This window comes from Zalophus californianus, chromosome 13, assembly GCF_009762305.2.
Source record: "Zalophus californianus isolate mZalCal1 chromosome 13, mZalCal1.pri.v2, whole genome shotgun sequence".
NCBI lineage: Eukaryota > Metazoa > Chordata > Mammalia > Carnivora > Otariidae > Zalophus > Zalophus californianus.
The window spans coordinates 69,543,711-69,564,994 of record NC_045607.1 but is presented as its reverse complement, the minus strand read 5'-3'; the positions used below and the strand labels follow the sequence as shown (position 1 = coordinate 69,564,994).

Genomic DNA, 21,284 nt, shown 5'->3' with positions numbered 1-21,284 from the left:
ATGCTCAATGATGGGGCAAATATGCCTGTCAAAGTGGTGGCGATTGTCAGTGAGGGAAGCTGCCACCTCATGTCCATTGCCAAGGACTCGGGGAACCAGCCAAGCCTCCCTTAATTGAGAAAAATGACAATCAGCCATGGTACAAAAACAGAGATGATTTTTATAAATAGGGTTGATAGCAGGATTTTTCCAGCTTCTGATTGCTGTCTGGCTATGGTTCCACCCTTAGAAAAATTCTGTCCTTCGAGTGCCAAATTCAGAAGATGATTTTGCCCAACTTGTTACTGCCATATTTTCTGAATCTCTTAAAATAGAGTTGAATCATAATTTAGAAAAAGGACCCAACATGCAAAAATGGATGGGCTCATAGGATGGAGCTAGGTTTGTGGGATGCTCTTGCCCCATGAATAGTGAAATCTTTCTTAAATCTAAAAATTTTACTGAAGCACAGCTTCTGACATTACACTAAGAACAATCTCTTCCTGCAGTAGATTGCTTTGGGGGAATGGAAATGTTAGATGCTCGTTAGCTCTTTTAGTTTGGTGTGCCCCCCCCGAAAATCCTGTCTTCTCTCCCATCCTACCCCTCTACCGCACCGCCTGACTCTCTCTCTCTCACACACACATATTCACACACTCACACACACACACACACACACACACACACACACACACACACACACACACACACACAGTCTAGCATTCTTAATCAACACTCTAAAGCTAAACTTAAGAAAAGAGGTTACATGCAGAATTTGTTCACGCCTTGTGACGATAATAGCCTAAAAGGGTCAAGAGCCTTCTCTAGCTCACTGTTAAAGGTAGGCCAAGGCACCAGCAATAAGCTATCCCAGCAATGCAAGGCAGGCTCTGAGTAAAGAGTCTTGATCTCTGAGAAGACACTGCAGGCTTCAAAGGGCTTTCGGAGGGGAATGGGGACAGCCTCCAGGGCCCACTCTTCTCATGGTGGGCCATCCCTGTGCCTTATCCATGCAGCTTTTGGCCTCCTGGATCCTCAGGCAGGCAAATTGAATGCAGGCCTGGTTGTGGTTTTGATTTCAAATATCACTCTCTACCAGGGACCTGGGACACATCTCAGCTTACACAACCTCACTCAGTCCTCCCGGTGACCCTGTGAAGTAGATGATATCATTACCCTCACTCCACAGAGGAGAAAACCAGAGTTCAGAGAGGTCCAGAGCAAAGTCAGAATTTGAACCCAGATTTTTTTTTTTTAAATTCTAAGCTAGAACACCTTCTTTTTGAGTACCACCATTATGAGGACCTGTCTTTTGACCAGAAGGAGAGCACAGACTTTTGTGGCTAGCCCTCCAGGAGACAGTGAATTGGGAAGTCTCTTCTTCATCCTTACATCCTCCTGCCTGCTTTCTCTGCCTATACTCAGACCCATGTGCCACCTTTCCAGATGAACGCTCAATTTTCATTCCTTCCAGTGCTCTTTTATCTCTAGTTTACACAGAACTTATGGGTCAAGTGTTCTTTTCTTTGCCCAACACGGGATTCTGCTGTCAAAGGAATAGTGGGGAGACAGACACATACCCAAAACCACAATGCAAGTCCAAGGATGAAAGATGTTCCCATGTATGTATTTTGCACCAGCCGATGACAACATCCATCTCCTCCATGTCTATCTGCTTGCCCTAACTGTGATTTTTTCCTACTTAGAAATTCAACAAAACAGTCATTGGATTAAAAACCAACCTAAACAAGTCATCGAGATAAGCACTTCACACCTCCCTATGCAACAGGGATGAAGGGGCTGAGTTTGGGTGGGTATAAACCCTGTTTCTGGTGGTTCCAGGGAGCAGAGCCCCAGACCCCAGGCTCTCAGCCACTGTTCATTTTGTTATTAAATGAAGAAATGTGTGGTTTCCATGGCAACAGCCCTGCCAAAGTTTTATAGCCTCTCTGAGTACTTGCTGGACCAAATCTCACTTTTTAAAGCAGGTGCTCTTAAGGGACCCTACTCAGAAAACCACATGCTAACATGAGAATGGGGAACCCCACCACCAGACCCTTTTTTCGATTGGTATCTCTAGAATTTGGCATAAGAAACAACTGCCTCTAGCCTAAAGAAAACTCTAGGTATAATTTCTGTCCCATTGGGTCAGGTCATCACTGGAGAGAAAGCTTCAATCCGGCTAAGGTCAGTTCATGAAAATGCTAGATTGTAGCAGAAAAGACTTTGCGACCTTGTTGTTGCTTCTGTCATCTTAATGTTTCCTTGTCACTGAGGTGAGGCAGGCCCTGCATATTCATCCGTGCCCTCCTGTGTGGAGAGCGGCCTTCCGCATGCTAAGTTACATATTGCAAGCTCATCATGCAGCAGACTTGATGACGAGCCTCTTGCCCCCTTTGGGAATGAAGGACTTGCTCCCTCGCTTGCTGGGAAGGTTGCAACAGTCTCAGCTGCCAGTAACCTATAGGGGCTCAGGAAGTCCACGCAAGGTCACACTCTCCTTCTGGGGTGGCCTCCATCCAATGGTGGGCTGGTGTGAAGCTCCAAAGGCCCAACCCCCTTGGCTCAACTCAGGACAGCCCTGAAGGGTCATCCTGGAGGGCCAGACGAGGTGTGTTGAGAGTGCATCACAGCTCAGCTTCTCCCTCTGCCCAGTCCCTCCCAGCAGGTGTTAATACTAGTAAATGCTAGTTTTAGCAGTTAGGCTGCTAACTTCCAAAGTTAGCAGTTAGGCTGCTAACTTCCATGCCAGGGTCTTTTCCTCGGGAGTTTGACTTGTGGCACATCCCAAGGTCTAGAAGCTGCCCGGGTCAGGAGCATCCCCCCAGGAGAGCAGAGTCAAGGCAGCGAGGTATAGCAGGACCGCCAGGGGCCTGGCAGTGTTCTTTGATCCTGGACATGGTATGTAGTCTCACACTCAGTACACTTCTGATGCATGACCGTGCTTTCATTCTGTTCCAGTGTTCAATTTTTTGTGACTATGGATGTTCACATTTGCCATCTAACACTGGTAAGCACTCATTGCGGTCTCCAGAGAAGGTGTTCACGTGCGCACGTGCTACCTCTACCAGCAGGAGTCCTCTGGGCCTCCTTCTCCTCATCCCTTAACTGTAGCTGCTGTCACTAATTACCACAAACTCGGGGGCTAACACAACACAAACAATCTCTCTCACAGTTCCCATGGTCAGACGTCCAAAATCAGTTTTACTAAGCCAAAGGGAAGATGTCAGTGGGGCTGGCTCCTCTGGAGGCTCTCGGGCAGAAAACATTTCCCAGCCTTTTCCAGTTTTGGGAGGCCACCCACATTCCTTGGCTTGTGGCCCCTTCTTCTAAGCCAGCAGCGTGGCACCTGTGTCCAGTCTGACCTCTGCTTCTACCCTTACAGCTGCTCTCTCCTGACCCCCCTTCTCACCCAAGGCCCCTTGTGTGGAATGACTCGGAGCCCACTCAGATAATCCCTCTGCATCAAGACCCTTAACTTACTCACATCTGCAAAGTCCCTTTGGCCATGTAAGGTAACATTCATAGATTCTGGGGATTGGCATGTGGACGCCCTTGTGGGGGCATTATTCACCCTGTGACCCTGGTGACCGTGCCCGAGTGAGGATTCCAGGCAAAGGGAGGGACACGGGCAGAGACAGGGAGGCCTGGCCTGATGTCATGTGGGAAGCTGCAGAGCCTTGTTACGGTAAAAGCATAGGTTTCAAGAGAGACATGTCAAGTGATCAAACCGGGGCGCCTGGGTGGCTCAGTTGGTTAAGCGTCTGCCTTCGGCTCAGGTCATGATCCCAGGGTCCTTGGGATCGAATCCCACATCGGGCTCCTTGCTCAGTGGGAGTCCACTTCTCCCTCTCACTCCCCTTCTGTGCTCTCTCTCTCTCTCAAATAAATAAATAAAATCTTTAAAAAAAAAGTGATCAAACTGGACAGAGATACAGGTGAGCTGGTTCATTTAGGATGTGTGTTTTAAGCGTGAAGTAGAGTAATTATCAATGTGACTTCTCTCCCTCTTTGCCCATAAATAAGCCCCTGAGGCCAGGATTTGGGTCACTGTCTTCCTGATGCCAGCACAGCTCTAGCTCTGTGACTGGCACAGGGCAGGAGCTCAGCACAGGTGTGTGGCATCACGGAATGTCAGCTTTGCCCTATGACACTGCGCTGGCGGAGCGCTCTGAGAAGAGAACTAAGGGCCCCAGAGCCTGGCCGGCATGACCCTGGGCATTGTCATCTTGGCAACGTGATGGGCCAGCTTGGCACTGCCCGGACAGGGGCATCTGCTGAGCCGGCAGCTTGCATGGGCCCAGGGGGGAGAAGGCTTTTGAACGCGTTACATAATAAAACTGGCAAAATGATCACTGTCGAGGCTGGAAGATAGGTATGTGAGGGTTCATTATGCTCTTCTCTCGACTGAATATTTCCATGATATGAAGTTTTTTTTAAAGTTATGTGAGCAGAAGTGAGCGGCCCATGGCATCCTTGAAAGCAGAACAGGTACCACAATGGAAGAGAAGTCTGTGGTAATAATTGACTGATAACAGGGATTAAAAAGGCTGAAGACTCGAAAAAGCTCCTACCTGTTACTTATGAGGAAACGCCTACACTGAGCACTTCATCAACTGCAAAGCTTTCCACACCCATGAGGGGCGACTGCTCCTCAGTTTTTAATACAGACAGTACTTCCTCAGGAACGAGGCCATTTCCCAGTCTTTTGTATAATGAATGAGATGAATTTCTTCACATCTAGGAACCGCAGGGCCCACTGGAGTCATTCCTTCTCCACACAACCTTGCCTTAAATGTTCTCAGTTTGAAGTCTGTTGCTTCTCTCCCCTGCCTGCCCCTCGTCCCCAGACTCTGAAGGACGCCAGCGACAACGCACGCAAGGACTTCCACCGTGAGGCGGAGCTGCTGACCAACCTCCAGCACGAGCACATTGTCAAGTTCTACGGGGTTTGTGTGGAGGGCGACCCGCTCATCATGGTCTTTGAGTACATGAAGCACGGGGACCTCAACAAGTTCCTCAGGTAGGGCGCGGGGTGTGGCGCGGGAGGGAGCTGGAAGAGGGAGCAGACCTCCATGTTCAGGCAGGCCTGAGGGTGAGGACAGGGAGCTCTGGGGAAGGGCCAGGGATCCCCTGGAACGTTCTCTGGTGACAACACCAGCACGTTCTACAGAGGAAGAAATGGACACTGAAGAAATGAGGGACGGGAGAAATGAACTGAGCCATGGACTCTTTGGGGAAGGAAACCAAGCGATGCTTTTATTTGCCTTGAGCGGAGGTACAAATGGAAGTCGCCCATTTAAGAGCATGAATGGAAAGAGTAAGCAGTCCCAGTAGTGTGGGCTGGGAGACTGGACTCTCCTTCCTCGTCTGCAGCAGCAGCCATGTCCACCTGGGTAGGTCTCCAGCCCACTTTGCCCCAGGCACCCCGACTCCAGGTGGGCCTGAGCTGGACCCTCTCTCTGTCATTCCTGGCTCTAACACACTGTGTTCTTTCAAACGTGGCTACCTCTCAGCTTTGAAAGGCTAGCAAGTGTGCTGCCTGTGGTGTCTTGGTAGATCGTATAACTGAAGAGAAACAGGAAAGATGTCGGCCTCGGTTTTCTTAACTGTAAAAGGGGTATAATAGTACCCACATCAAGGACTAGTGTTGGGACGATTGTGATAACAGATAATCAATAGATATTGTCCCCAGAGCCACATGGTTGAGGGATCCGCAACCCTGGGGATGTTATACCTCTTGTGTTACAGTGACATCTAGACCTCTCTGTCCTCCTCCAGCTTCTGGGGGCCCTGGAAAGGGCTTTCCTCAGAAATGGGCACCAGGCAGCCCCTGGAAAATTCGGAAACAGTGCAGTTTAATAAGTCCATTGCTGAGAGAACGGTGGCGGGGGACAGTGTACTGCTGTGCTTAGAGATGTCATCATGCAGTTTGTACCTTCCAGATCACTTGTACTAGGCTCATGAATACACATGCAATTTAGTCGTCCTTCCCTGGGATGGGTCCCCCTTCTCAGCCCTTGCTTATGATTGCATGGGGGGAGGGAATGCCAGGTGAGATTAGGAATATGTAGCCACCTCCTTGTGCTCAGAGTCAGTCATCCTGATGCGTTCCTCAGTGTCAGCAATTTTTCTTGCTGGGGAGAGATGATGATAGATTTTGTCTTTCAGATCTCATGTGAAAGGAGGAAAAGAAGCTACATTTGGTGGAGGTCTATCTGCTCAAAGAAGTATTTTTCCCTTGTTCCCATGTTCTAGGCTCCTTCTCTAATTAAAAATGGTGCTTTCCAAAAATATAGCACCAAAAATAATACACCAAATGTATTCACCTGGATGCAATTAAATGCTTCTGTGAGCTCACACTGTGTATGTGTATGCATGTGAGTGCATGTGTAAGTGTGTGTGTGTGTGTGTGTGTGTGTGTGTGTGTGTGTTGATCCTTTCACTTTTGGCTCAGCCAACCTCTCCCTAGCTCTCCTTTCTGATTCCAGAAGGAGCAGGCCCCTGATTCTCCCTGGGCTTCTTGCACAAGGCATGGAGCTATTAGAAATCTCTCCCACTTGATTTTAGAATCTGCTGAACTCTGGTAACAAGAGGTTTTCAATGCCAAGAAGCAGGTCCTCAGGCACAATAACGCACTGTGAACTACAGTCCATCCTCCCTTTCTGGAAGGGAACCCAGCCCCTCAATGCCATGACCATGCCCCCCCCCCCGTGTCATTGGCACTGCCCTATAAAGACAGATGTCTACAATTTTCTCTCACCCTTTTTATTCATCCAAAGCCATTCACTGAACACCAACATGGCCAGGCCCTATGCTAGGGTGGCTGGGAAATGAGGAGAAACATAGTTCTTGCTTGCAAAGAGATGCCAGTTTTTCCTCAGGAATCTCTCCAGAATTCCCTTACAACAAGTTTGCAAGTAATAACAGCTAATATTATTGAGACTTCTAAGCATTTTAAATGGTTTAACTTGTATAAACTTAATAAACTATTATTACAACTATTCCCATTTTATAGTCAAAACAAGAAAACTGAGTCACAGAGCTGGGATTCAAACCCACAGCCCCTGGCTGCAAAACCCAGAGCCTTAAGCACTGCACTGCTTCCTCTTGAGGTAGCCGGTTAAAAAAATCAGAAGGAAAGTAGCATGCTGCAGAATTTGGAGCCAGACCGTGTGGCTAAGTGCTGACTGTAACCCACACTTGGAGAGAATAAGCTGAGGAAAGGTGAAGAGCCTCCCTCATTAGAAGCCCATTGAACCTTCCTGCTGTCCCAGCCAGGGTGCTAATTGTGCCTTTCCCCTTTTAAGGCATGTTCTCCCTGAAGAGGTAAAAATATGTTTTTATTTCCAAAAGCTGCAGGGTAACCTGGAGAATGAAGCAGAGGGCTTTTGTGTTGACTTTATTTATACTCCTCTCGAGAACTTGTTTAGAAGACTTGCCTGCCCTCTTTTTACAGCAGGATTTTCTGCTCAAAGCCTTCTCCCATTAAAAGGAGTCTTGTTCAAATACTCAAAAGCAAGCAGAGGAGACAACTGGTTTAAAATGTGGGAGACTGCCCTAACCCACACATGGTAGCGGAGAGTGCAGACGGCACTGGAGGCCCACAGCCTTCTGGCACCTTCACGCAGAGGTGGCCTGTGGCATTGGCCTCAAACGTCTCCTCTTCTCTGGAGTCTTTGCCATGCATAGATTCTTAGAAGGGTCTAGATTCCTGGGGCTGAAATAGGGTTCTGGCAAGTGAGCAACATATTTCACTCTTTGATTTGAATCTATGAAGATTACATCTTGGCCTAGATTCTCTGGATATTTCAGGATTTCTCCTAGTTTATGTGTTCTTGTAGGTCTCTCTGCTCGTTTAAAGTCACAGTAAGGAGTTTGTCTCCCGTGATAGGTGAAAACATTCCGCCTTTCCCCTGCCCCCTCAGTGCTGGGAAAAACAACCTCAACCTTTGAGCAATCTTAAACTGGCTTTCCATGAAAGGCCACGAAGCTCCGCACAAGCACAGTCTCAGTTACTACTCCCATCAATGAGCTTAGGAGGGTGCAGTGGGTACCCCCACTTTACAGAGGTGAACTGGGCTAGGACCTTCTTGCACAAAACCAGGAAGTTCCTCCCCTGGAATGGTTCAACCCAAATATTTAGAGATACAAGGGACCTACACGATCACCTAGCCTAATAGCCCTTTGTCTGTTTGACTGATGGGGAAATTACAGACTGGACAAGTTAAAAGTCTCCCCTAGATCCTGGTGGTGGAAAACTCCCCTCCTCCTCATCCAGTGTTTGTTCTCTGAGAATACAAGAATGAAGGATTTGGAAATCCAGCAAAAGGGGGAATCACTGGGGGCTAGAGCCAGGAAGAAGGGGCATACACCTGCAGTGGGAGATGGTCCAACCGAGGTGGGGCTGGCTGGTGTGGGGAGAAGCAGAAGGAACAGGGTGTTCTGGGACAACTCCAACCCTTTCGTTTTTCAAATACTCGTACAGCTCCACAACCCTGCAGGTGGGATCATCCACTTTAAAATCCATTTAAAATCTTCCATATTGATTTTGAGTGCTTCCAGCTGTCCTGAAGGAAATCTTCTCCCTCATTGGCCTCTGGGAGGAAGCAGCACTTTGCTCCACCAAAGCTTCTGGAAGAGAGGGACCCTTTACTCTTTGCCCTGCAGCACCCCTCAGGCCATCAGGGGCCAGTGACACCAGTCTTGGCAGGATTCAGGAGCAGGGCCTGGTGTGGCTGAGGGAGCATCCTGAGACTGGGACGCTCCCCTCCTTGAAGCACGTGCCAGTGTTGAGGTGCCTTAAGTCATCACATTGCTAGGGAAAGGCCAAGTGAATAAGATAGAAGAAAAAGAAGATATAAAATACCATATTCCCCCCGCCACTGCCATAATGTAAAGAATAAAACTTGGCCCAGTAAAAGAATCAATGTATTGTGATTCCCCAGAACTCTCCATGTGGTGGCCAGGGCACAGGTGGGCAGGGGAGGGGTGGGCAAGAGATGGGATTTTTCATAGCGAATGAATGTCCAGCCTGAGGGTGCCCTGGGATTCTGCTAAGGTGGGCTTGAGGGAGACCAGGGCAGCTTGGAAACCCTGCCCCACTGCAAAACTCTGGCCCTGGTGGGGGCATGCTGGAGACATTGGCCTGGGCGGGGGGTTCTCTGGCTGCAGCTTGTAGCTGGGAGGGGAGGGCTGGGGCTCCCACTGGGGCATGATGCCCCTCCACCACTCCAAGAGAGCCAAACTCTCCCCCCATGTTTTGGTTTTGGTTTATTTTTATTTTTGTTCATAGTTTTTGCGCCACTGCTTCTCAGGGTCAGGGGCTCTGGCTGGTGCCTGGCCCCAGGCTAGCTCTGGGGCCCCTAAAACACAGAGCTGTGTGTGTGTGTGTGTGTGCGTGTATGTGCGCGCGCGCTGAGGAGGGTACCATGCAGGCCCACATGGCCCTGAGAATTCTAGATTTCCTGGGAATTGAAGCTTTAGGGATGCACCTGTGGGCAAAGCAGCTCCCCCCACTCTTTAGCTAAGTCAGGCAGCCCTTGAGCCCCAGCTGCTGCTGGAAGACAGGGCCCTTGGAGGAAAGAGCTGGGGCTCCAGCAACACTTCTGTGTCCTCCACAGGGCCCATGGGCCTGACGCTGTGCTGATGGCTGAAGGCAACCCACCAACAGAGCTGACCCAGTCCCAGATGCTGCACATCGCCCAACAGATAGCTGCGGGCATGGTCTACCTGGCGTCCCAGCACTTCGTGCACCGAGATCTGGCCACCCGCAACTGCCTGGTCGGTGAGAACCTCCTGGTGAAAATCGGGGACTTTGGGATGTCCCGGGACGTGTACAGCACTGACTACTACAGGGTGAGTGGCTGCACCCATCAGGGGTCCCCAGGGCTCTCTTTCCCTGGGAGCCCCTCGTATTCATTTACTGGGGCTGCCATAACAAAATACTGCAGACTAAGGGGCTTACCTAATAGACTTTTATTTTCTCTGAAGGCTAAAAGTCCAAGGTCAAGGTGATGGCAGGGTTGCCTTCTCCAAAGGCTTCTCTTCTTGGCTTACAGACAATGCCTTTCTCTGTGTGCTCACATGGTCTTGTTGTTCACACAGTCTTGTTGCTGTGTGCGCATCCCTGGTGTCTCTCTCTCTCTGTGTCTAAATTTCCTTGTCTTATAAAGACACCAGCCAGATTGGATGAAGGCCCACCACAGCCTTGTTTTCATTTAGTCACCTCTTTAAAGACCCTATCTCCAAATACAGCTATAGTCTGAGATACTGGGGGTTAAGGCTTCCATGCACAAGTTTGGGGGGAACACAATGCACCCCATAAACCCCTCCTGCTCTTTCCATGGTTCTCCAGAGTGGTGTGTGATATCTCCAAGAGAAAAGCCCTCAGTGTGAGGGTTCAGCCAGGGGAGCCCAAGGGCTTGGGGCAATCCCTGGTTGGCACAAGGTTAAAGGGTTTTGAAGTTTATATTTGATTCTGTGAAATTATGCCTGGAGCCTTTATCTGAGGGTGTGGCTGAAGATGAACTTTTCACATAAATAATAACACCATAGACCTTGGAAGTTCCCACCCAGAGCCATCTTGGTTGAAAGTGGGTTGGCAGGTGGCCTTCTTTGTGAGATGTAAGAAGTTCTGTCCTGCCTCCTCCTGAATAGTCCCACCTCTGGTTAGCTAGGCTTCCACCACTAGAAACACGAAGGGCTAGAGTTACAGAAACAAGTCAAATCCCCTGATTACCTGGAACTGGTCCCCTGGGCAAGGTGGATTTGTTAACTGAGATCTCGGAACTTGGGTAGGAGAGGAAAAGGACATCTCTGGAAACCTTGAAGTCACGATATTGAAAGTGAGGGTTTGAAGAGGTATGCTACTACCTCAAACCCTCAATTTGGTTTTCCTGTGGTTTTGCTTGATTTTCAAGGCAGAGGAAGAGAACAGGAAAGAGAAGGAATAAATGTGCTGTGTGTACATAGCCTAAGAAGGTAAAACATAAAACTTGACTAGATTTCGTAAGGTAGGACTGACAGAGACAATGCTTCTCCTCACCTTTGGTCTTCCCTTTATGAATTTTTTTTTTTTTGAGGAACTTTGTTTGTTTCCTATGCCCCTCTCTGCAGCCTTACTCACTTCTCATGCCCCTGCATTTTAGTTAAACCAACATCACTACAAGTAGTCTAAGAAAATAAATCCAGTGCTTTGCTGCATATTCTTCTGTAGATTGTTTTGTGGGATTTCTTCCTTTGTCACCTTGAGAAGCATTGTTCACAGTCTGTGGGACAAAAAAAGAGTGGAGACCAAATTGAAAAGGATTCTCTTGGGTGTGTCTGTAGAAAACGTGAGTATGGTCTTAACTTTAAGTGTTCAAAATGGAGCTTTGAAGCACCTGTCCTGAGTCTAATGATGACTAGTCTATTCTGGATAGCTAAAATATGGTGGGAGCCTTTACCTACTGATGGAAGCATCTCCACTGTTAGCTCTGTTCCTTTGGTGGGAGGTGGGTGTGGGGATGTTTCCCTGTCTCAAGAGATGAAGAACCACATGAGTCCTTCCCTAAAGAAAAGCTTTGCTGATCTTGATGAGCATCGAAGGGAGAAACATGTGGCCCTAGCAAGAGCTCCGTCTTTACAGTAAGTTAATAAAGGTCCTAGAATGCTTGGCACAAAATAGGTACTCAACAAATGTTTTCAACTTTATCATGATCCAAATGGATAAAATCATTCTTCATTCCCAAAGCCACAACTGAGCCAGGTGGAGTCCAGTGTCATTTCTTATAATCTCTAGAAAAAATAAATCAGAGAAACAAGATAGAAATGCTCAACAGTAAGAAGATAAACAACCTGATTAAAAAATAGGCAAAATTTTTAAGTAGAGGTGTCTCCAAAGGGGATATACAAATGTTCACATGAAAAGATGCTCAACATCATTAGTCATTGGGGAAATGTAAATCAAAGCCCCATTGAGATAGCATTTCACACTCACTAGGATGCTGTAATAAAGATGGACAATAGCAAGTGTTAATGGGAATGTGGAGAAATCAGAGCCCTCGTACACTGCGGGTAGGGATGCAAAATGGTGCAGCCGCTTTGGCAAATGGTTTGGCAGTTTCTCCAGATGTGCAACACAGACTCATCATATAACTCAGCAATTCCACTCCTAGGTATATTACCTAAAAGAACTGAAATCATACTTTCACACAAAAATGTGTACACAAATGTTCATAGCAACATCATTTATAATAACTAAAAAGTGGGAACAACTTAAGTGTCCAACAACTGGTGAATGAATAAATGAGATGTGGTGATCATACAATAGGCTATTATTCACCAGTAAGAAGGAATGAAGTACTGACTCATGCAACAACACAGATGAGCCCTAATGCAACCATTATGGTAAATGAAGGAAGCCAGACTCAAAAGATCACATATGGGATTCCGTTTATATGAAATGTCCAGAATAGGCAAATCCATGGAGACCGAAAGTAGATCAGTGGTTGCCAATGGCTGGGAGAATGGAGAATGAGAAGTGACTGCTGCTAGATATGGAGTTTCTTTTTGGAGTGATGAGAATGTTCTAGAAGTGTACAGTGGTGGTGGTTATTTAGTATATTGATAAATGTGCTAAATACCACTGAAAGGTAAATATTATGGTATACAAATTGTATCTCATGTCTTTAAAAAAAGTCTGAAAAGTCTACAAGTCTACGGTATATGAATTATATCTCATGTCTAAAAAATGCCTAAAAAGGAAAATACTAGCTAAATAGTGACCATTATTATGATCATAAGAAGTTAGTCTGGATTATTTATACATTATAAAAGTACTGTCATTTGTTATCTACTTTATTTTGTTATCATTTATTAAAAAGGAAATTCACCACTTAGGTGACGTTTTCCTGAAGTTCTTTTTTCTGAATTGATTGGAGGAAATAATGCTTCCCAGTTTCTTTGTTAAATGTTCTTGGAACTATCCTCGTCATTAGCAAATGTACTTCAGATGCCACATTTATGCAACCCCATCCCCCACCCCTCTCCCACCATGATCACTACTCAGTGGCAGCTGGGGGATCTGTATGTTCACTTGGCTATTTGTTGTTCCCACTAAGGATGAGGAGGAAGAACCAGCCTTACGTTGGCCTCTGTTATAGGTGGGGATGGGCAGGAGGGGGTAGGAAAGTGGATGATGGATATTAAGACCAGACAATTTGATAGTAGCCTAGGAAAACAAACGATGGTTCGCCTTTTGGTTCCATGAAATTATTTATTATCCTAGAAGTCATTTGTAGTATATTTTTGCTTATTAAAAATATCCAAAGCAAATCAGTGGGCTCCATGCTGTTGGTTTTGTCCAATGGACAAGCAGAAGCTGTTGCCGATTCTGCCCATGAACTACAGCACCATCTTGCAGTGGCTGTTTCCCAGACCTTTCTTGCTTTCCCATTAGTTATCGACCTGTTGGATCATCTCTAAGCTCTGCATTAGTCCCCTTCCCATCATGTCTTTTCATCCTCTCTGTCACTGGAGCTGGGGAATGTGCCTACTTCAGAGCTTTGGTTTCTCATGTGCCAGCACCTTAAGTATGTTTTTCTTCATTATTCTCCTCCTATCCTCTCCAAAAGCCTGCGTCAAACCCCAGGGTTTAATGTGGGAGGATTTTTGTGCCAGCCAAGGCTCTTGAATCTGGAAGGATGGTGCTTGGTCCCAGAGTCAACTAGGTTGAGGAGTAACATGTCCCTTATCTTTAAGCAAGAGCAGGTCCTACTGGTAACCAGTGCCTTCTGCTCATGATGCTTTAGGAACAGCCCTGTGGGGTGGCCACAGCTCAGGGCAGTCTGTGGCGGGAGGGGCATGTAGCAGCTGTTCCTCCATCATGGGGAGCAGGCAGCACCAGAAAATGGCTGCCTTACGGCTTCCACCCTGTTGCAGCTGAACTAATTATATCCTCCCAATGAAGGGAGAAATCGGAACAGTATATTTGCATTGAAACTAGGCTGATATGGTGGGTTCAAAATTACTCTAGCATTTATGTCCTCTGAATTGTTTTAATTAGCAGCTCTGCAGTACCAGCCTTTTATTTAGTTTTTATTGCTTCCCTCCACTGGCAAAACCTAGCATTTCAGAAACATCTGAACCAGATTTCTGTCACATTCTGCCTGTCAGAGACCTAGGATCTCACTCTCCTTGTTCATTACGGGGCCACAGTGGATCCACTGAAACTTTTCTTATGTGCACTTTGGTAGTTTTCCCTGTTTGGGTCCAACGCGTGCTTAAAATGAATGGGATCTGTTGGTGAGGAGAGATCCCTACAGATCTGAAATCCTAGCTTTTAAATCTTGTTCTCCTTTGGGCTTTAGTTTTATATTGAGGTGGTAAGAAACCCTGTCCTTTAATTCATCTTCCACTTAAGGAGAAAAAAGAGGGAAGCACAATAGGCAAATTGATTTATGGTGGACATTTACAAAAGCAAATGAGTATACATTGGCTAAGCAAGGTCATGGTCAGAATCCTGAAGTATTACAGTGATACCAGCTACAGTGTCTAAGAACTCATCTTCAGTTGTTCAGTACCAGTTTATTAACTGCAGAGAGAAAAGAAAATGAATGGTATTGATACCAGCTGATGTAACAAGTAGCAAGAAGAACTGATTTGAACTTTAGTACCAGCTGGAAAATAAAGTCCTCAACACAGAGACAAGAGGAAGACTTATGTAACTTAAGAACAAGACAAACACGTGAGAAATAATCAAGAGTTAACTTTTCATACCTTGGGTATTGAAAATAATGTTTATTTTTTATGGAATATTTTTATGTAATATGAGCACTTCTAGATAGATCAATTGACAAATAGACTGATTGATTGATAGATCAATCATGAGTCATTTCACAAATGTTCTTAGTGAGTTGTCGTATAAAATACCAATGTCATTCCCTCTATGAAGAACACCACCGAATCTCCCTGGTGAATGCCTGCTAATTCTTCAAAGGCAATTCTTGTTTCATCCCCTCCCTGACTTCCTCCAAGCACAGTAATTGCTCAAAACCCATGATGCCTCTATACTTCATACAAATAAGCAGTACAACGTAGTGATTTGACAGGTTTATGTATTACACTGTGCTGTACACCTGAAACATTGTGTATCAACTCTAATCAATTTTTTTTTTTTAAATACATCTCACTAGGGACACCTGGGTGGCTCAGTCGGAAAAGCGTCTGCCTTCAGCTCAGTTCTTGATCCCAGGGTCCTGGGATCGAGTCCCTTATCTGGCTCCTTGCTCAGTGGGGAGCCTGCTTCTCCCTCTGCCTGCAGCTCCCCCTGCTTATGCTCTCTCTCTCTCTGACAAATAAACAAATAAAATCTTTAAAAAATGCATCTCACTAATAAATGCATTCTCACAAATAAATACACAAATACATAAATAAATAAATAAGCATTACAGCATAGAGCACATTGCATCATGGAAATTTGTTCATATGTGTCTTCTCACCAATACGGGAGCAAGGAGAGGACACGTCTTACATGTCTTTGTATCTGAGACTGCCCCTGCGCACGGCACATACTGAGCGGTCCACACGTGATTGCTGAACAGGACACGTATCAGGGAAAGCCTTCATGAGTATGACATTTTCACCCTGTAGAAGAATGAAGATACTCACATTTTGGGAGATGGACCTGGCCCTGAGGCTAGGAGCACTGGTTTCAGGAAGCAAAGGTGGGGATATAGAGATGTCCTTATCTCCGACCATTTTTTTTTTCAGTAGAGATCCCGGAGCTAAAACTTATTTGCACTTATACTATAGTAAAAAACAAACAAACAAAACAAAAAAACTTCCTCTGACATACTCTGCCTAGAACCTTTGAAACCAGGCACATTGTTCATTTGAAGAGGCAGCCAAGTCCCTTCCTGAAAGAGGAATGTCCTCTGTCATTAACTCTTCTTTGCACACATCATTTCCTTCATTTCCCCCTTCATATATAATACACAATTACTCAATATCCACATGAACAGTTATAGACCTTTCTATTTGACTTCTTTTGATTAAAATGGCCCCAGAAACTTAAGAGCTTATTTATTTCATGAAATTATCTTCAATTTATGCTTCATACCACACTCAGAGAGAGCACAGTTCAGAGGAACCTGTCTGCTGGGGAGAAATCAGAACATTGAGTTCAGACGAATTCTATATTAAACTAGATTTGCATAAATTATTTCAAGATTCTAAATTGGCTTAATTTGTATTCAAGCCTTCCTAAGAGCCTTTTACATATGCTTTGGTGTAGCAAAAGGGTGGGTGAGTGTCCTTGCATGCATTCATTCATTTTTTGGACACACATGTATGAAGCAGCTACTATGTGCTAGATGCTTTACTAGATACTAAAGGCATCCAGATAAAAAAGACACGTGGGCTGGGACTCCGAGGAGTTCTTGCACATGTGATAATGTGATAAATGTTGTAATAGAGACATGTACCCTAAAGAGGAAGCCACCAGCCTACTTTGGGAAATTAGAGTAGGGTTCGCAGAGATGTGACATTTGAGCTGGAATATGAGATATGAGCCCCAAATTGTTCTATTGGCAAGAAGGCCCCGGCCAGGCGGGGAGGGAGACATTGTTGGCATAGGAGGGAGCTATGAAAAGAGATGGCAGTGTAAACATCATGGTGTGTGGCCAGGGAATGGGGGCCCCTCTGCCTGCAACCTTTGCCTGCAAGCTAACAAAGTAGGCTGTTGACGCTATTATCAGATTTCACAGGGACCTGTTTGCCATGCCAGAGCCTCTGGACCTGGTCCCTTTGGCAGTGGGGAGCCACTGAGAGATTTTATGCCAGAAAGAAACATGTCAGATTGCATTCTGTCAGCTTATGAAAATAGATCTGCCCAACAGATCCCCAAATCCCCACTCCTGTACAGTAGAACGGTGTCTCTCAAACCAGGTCCCTGAGCTGTCAGTGGGTGTTTGCCAGTAAAAGAGATCCATGATCACCAAGCTAAGCAATCATTTTCCTTGCTGCAGAACTCCTCAGGGCCTTTAGTCTGCCATGGGACCTTGGTATGGAGGTATGGAAGAGGTATGGAAGGTGCCTGAAGCCGGCATGGAGGGGCTGGCCTGCAAATTCTTCGTCCAGGTCCCTAGGCCTATTCGTTTCCTGGTGAAGACTAGTGAAGACGGTTAGCAGGACATGGAATAAATCTCTCTTGCATTTTCAGTCTCTTGAGTCCCTTATTCCTGAGATCACTAGCCTGTCCGCTTTGTGTGTAGAAGAGCTACCTGCAGAAATTAAGTAAGCAGTTAGGTGCTCTGGGAATGAAGATAGGCCATAGCTCATTGGCTCAGATGGGCCAGCAGGACTCAGATTCCTCAAGGTGCTGAGAGGTGAGCAGGTACTTCCTCCCCCTTCTGCCCTGTTTTTGAAACAGTCAGGCCTTAGCTTTCTCACACTCACGATATTCCATGTTTTTCTCATCACTCAGACCAGAGCCCCTTAAAAGGGAAGCTGGCAACAAAAAGTTAGCTGGGTTAAAGAAGAAAGAATGTTGCAGACTGAGATCCTAAAGGCAAAGGTTCAAATCTACTTTCTCTTTTCTAATCTTATGCTTCTATCAATGAAGAATGAATTTAACCAAGGGTAGCAATATGCTACTAGCAGTGGCTGAAGCAGGTAGGGAGTCATTTTTGCTTACATGACAAGGAATTCACAGGTGGGCAGCTTCTGGTTGGCTCCCAGGCTGCATCGTGTCAGAGCTGTGGACTGGCACTTGATATATCCTTGGTCTTCTCCTCCTGGCTGCAAGATGGCTGCAGCAACTCCAAACACATCCAAACTTCACTTAGAGGAGAAAAGCAGAGCAGCTTCAGGGAGCAGGAAGTTTCTCCTTGCATACATTCTTCTCATCAGAAAGTAAATCTTTCCAAGAACATCCCCTCTGCAGACTCCTCCTTTTACCTCCCTGGTCACAGGTGGGTCAAGACTATGGCCTGAACAAACTTGTAGAGATCAATGCCTTGTTATGAACACCTAGACAAAACTGGGATTCTACTACAGGGACAAAGGAACGAAAAGATGTGTGACCTTTCAACAAAAGACTTAAACAAAACTGTGATTCTACTGCAGAAAGAAAGGGAGCAAAAGTGAATGGCTTTGGAAAGAGTAAAGAAAATTATGCCAAACTCACCTTATGTACCCTCATAGCCTCTGTTTCTTTATTTGAAGTGAGTTCCTGCCTCTAAAGTTTGTTGAGAAAACTGAATGGAAGTGGTACATAATCAATGCTAAAAAATAAACAACTGGAATTTCTCAATGGGAGATCTTTGTTCCTCTGGATGCAAAGCTTCTTCTTCTTTTTTATTTTTCCTGGTTGCTTTTTTTTTAAACGACTCTTTTTTTTTTTTTTTACAATTTATTTATTTTTTTGACACAGAGAGAGCACAAGCAGGGGGAGCGGCAGGCAAAAGGGTAGGGAGAAGCAGGCTCCCCGCTGAGCAAGGAGCCCGATGCGGAGCCCAATGCGGGGCTCGATCCCAGGACCCTGGGATCATGATCTGAGCTGAAGGCAGTTGCTTAACCAACTGAACCATCTAGGCGCCCCATCTGGTTGCTTTTAAAATAATGTCTTTATTACTGGTCTTGAGAAATCTAATTACAATGTTCCTTGGTATAGTTTTATTCATATTTCTTGTGCTTGGATGCAATAGTTAACTTGGACTTCGGGGCTTACAGTTTCCATCAGTTTGTAAAACTGTCTCATGGCTCACTGAAATCTTTCATTTTTTGGATTCTCTTTTCTTTGTGTGTTTTATTTTGGATATTTTCTATTACCATATCTTCAAGTTCCATAATCTTTTCTTCATCAATGTTTATTTTTCCATTATTCCCAACCAGTGTATATTTTCATCTTACACATCACAGTTTTTATTTCTAGAAGTTCATTATGGATTTTTTTTCTATCTTCCATGCCTCCAGATAACATTTTAAACATATAGAATACATTTACAATAATGTTTCAATATATTTGTTTGCAGTGCTAACGTGTGCCAGTCCTGGATCAATTTCCTTTGGTTGATTTCTTTCCTAATTATGAGTCATATTGTTCAGCTCCTCTGTATGCCTGGTAATTTTAGATTGGAAGCCAGACATTGTGAATTTTATCTTGTTTGGTGCTGGTATTTTTGCATTCCTTTAACATTTTTGAGCTTTGTTCTGGAATGTGTTTATATTGCCTTGAAACATCTTGATCCCTTTGTGTATTGCTATTAAGATTAGGCAGGACTAGACCAGTGTTACTTTAGAGCTAATAATTCCTTACTACTGAGGCAAGACCTACTGGGTAGTCTACCCGAGTCCCCACTCAGGCAGAAAATCATGAGGTTTTCACCCTGCTTCATGGGAACCAACACTATTTCTGATCCTGTGTGAGCACTGGGCACTGTTTCCATTGATCCTCTGGGGTAGTTCTTTCCCAGCCCTTGATAGTGTCCGCACATGCATGCACTCATCAGCACTCAGCTGAATACTCGAGGGGCACCCTCTGCAGATCTTCAGAATTCCTTCTGTGTGCAGCTCTTCCATTTCTGGAATTCTGTCTTTTCCACTCTAGCTGCCTTGATCTCCCGAGACGCCCAGCTCCCAACTCCTCAACTTAGGGAATTTGCTGGGCTTCCCCACCTCTGTCTCTTGCAATGAATTAAGCTTAACAATCAATCACAGGACTCATTACACTTATTTCTCATCTCTCAGGGATCATTGTCCTTCACTGTTATCTAGTGTCTTGAAAATAATTGTTTCATATGAATTTAAGCCATTTTTTATTTGTTTCACATGAGAAGGTAAATCTCTTCTCTGTTACTCCACCTTGAATAGGAGTAGAAGACAGCTGTCATCTCTCTTGATGATGAATATGTCATTCCAAAAATCTATTAGAGAACCACTTATAAGCTGCAGTAAAGAAAACAAGTTCTCCCACCTCTTTAGAACAGCTACTTCCTGTAAAGTTTTTTTGTTTTCCTTTTTCATTAAATAACTTACATTTACCTAATCCTTCTTCTACAATTAAAGTTTTCCTGCCTACACAAGATTGTTACTTAAGTAGGGGAGTAGGTTTTTCTCCATATCCAGTGAGTATTGAGCAAGAGGAAATTATCTTAGCTTCCCTGTTACCTCTGAGAGATTCCCCAGGCGCAAATTGTGAATTGGTTCAAGAAGATTTGGGGAAAAAAATATGTGGGCTGAATATTAATATTGCTCCACACTTTTTACATTTTCCCACAATCTTTGTCCTATGCTCAGGGAGAGAACACCTTGGATGGATAAATGACTGAATTAGTCCAAGATGGCAGTGCACGTATTGTTCTTAGCCATGCCTCTTCAATTTGTAGATACTGAGTGAGACATCTTCTGTTCCCTAAAGAAGATCACAAGTCTCCTGGGGAGAGAACACATAAATAAATCACTCTGATACCATGCAGTGTGCTACATGTTATGCGTAGAGATAAATTGATTTTTGTTGGGATGTGGGATGAAATCTGGAAAGCTCTCTGGGGGAGACATGATTTGACCTGGATCTTAAAGACAGACTAATGGGGGGGGGTGTTGTTGGAACTTAAAGACTATTGCATGTGACTGAAGTTATTATAACTGACTCAGTGACCTGATTACACATGATTCTTGGGCAAAATGTGTATCTTCTAAATTTGACCTCCACATCATCTCACACAGTACGAGGTACTTACTAGGTTCTTACTGATTATAACTGCCTAAAAGGACTTTCTGAGAAAGATGGTATGATATTCTTCTTGGGAATGTTTGAAAGTAAAGATGCTATCCACTGTGGTGAGTCTTTGGGATGGAAATAGTTCCTAATCAAGTATGACTTGACTTCTTTTCTCGACTCTCCATAAAACTTAGAGTTCTACCCTCCAGTAGTTATTTCCCATTTCTGCTTGGTCTATTTGTCCAGATATGAAAAGCCATAAAATGCTCAGAGATTGTTACAACCACCTAACCTAACATTGGATACATATGAAGTCATTAAAAACAACAGGATTGATCCCTCTGCAGAGTTGTGGCAGCTTTTCATTGCTGATTATTTTATTGGTCATAAGAACTTAGTACAGGCATATAAATTGAGAAATTCTACTTACCAGATGAAAACACATCCTTATTTGGGCTCCACTAAGAAAATTTTTAAACACAAAATTACTTGTAATGTCTGACTGTATGACAAATTCTTTCCATGCTAATGGAGGCATAGCAGTGTTATCTTACCTGGTACTAAAGAGCTCCCCACTATATAGGCTCCTGAGCTTGACTGC

The 21,284-nt window shown here is 45.0% G+C and overlaps 1 protein-coding gene across 4 annotated transcripts in view; it reads left to right on the top strand.

The window, feature by feature from the left end:
• Nucleotides 1-21,284, top strand: part of NTRK2 (neurotrophic receptor tyrosine kinase 2) — a 331,355-nt gene that overhangs the window by 256,402 nt on the left and 53,669 nt on the right. For 3 of the 4 annotated variants that reach the window (XR_003523612.2, XM_027614950.2, XM_027614951.2), the window contains exons 17-18: nucleotides 4,830-5,002; nucleotides 9,603-9,837. Coding sequence is in view for 3 of the 4 variants with exons in the window: in XM_027614950.2 (XP_027470751.1) it covers nucleotides 4,830-5,002; nucleotides 9,603-9,837 (408 nt within the window). In the remaining variant the exon portion in view is untranslated. Of the gene's footprint in view, nucleotides 1-4,829; nucleotides 5,003-6,150; nucleotides 6,277-9,602; nucleotides 9,838-21,284 lie in introns of those variants that run through there. The other variant, XM_027614952.2, reaches the window with a different exon arrangement.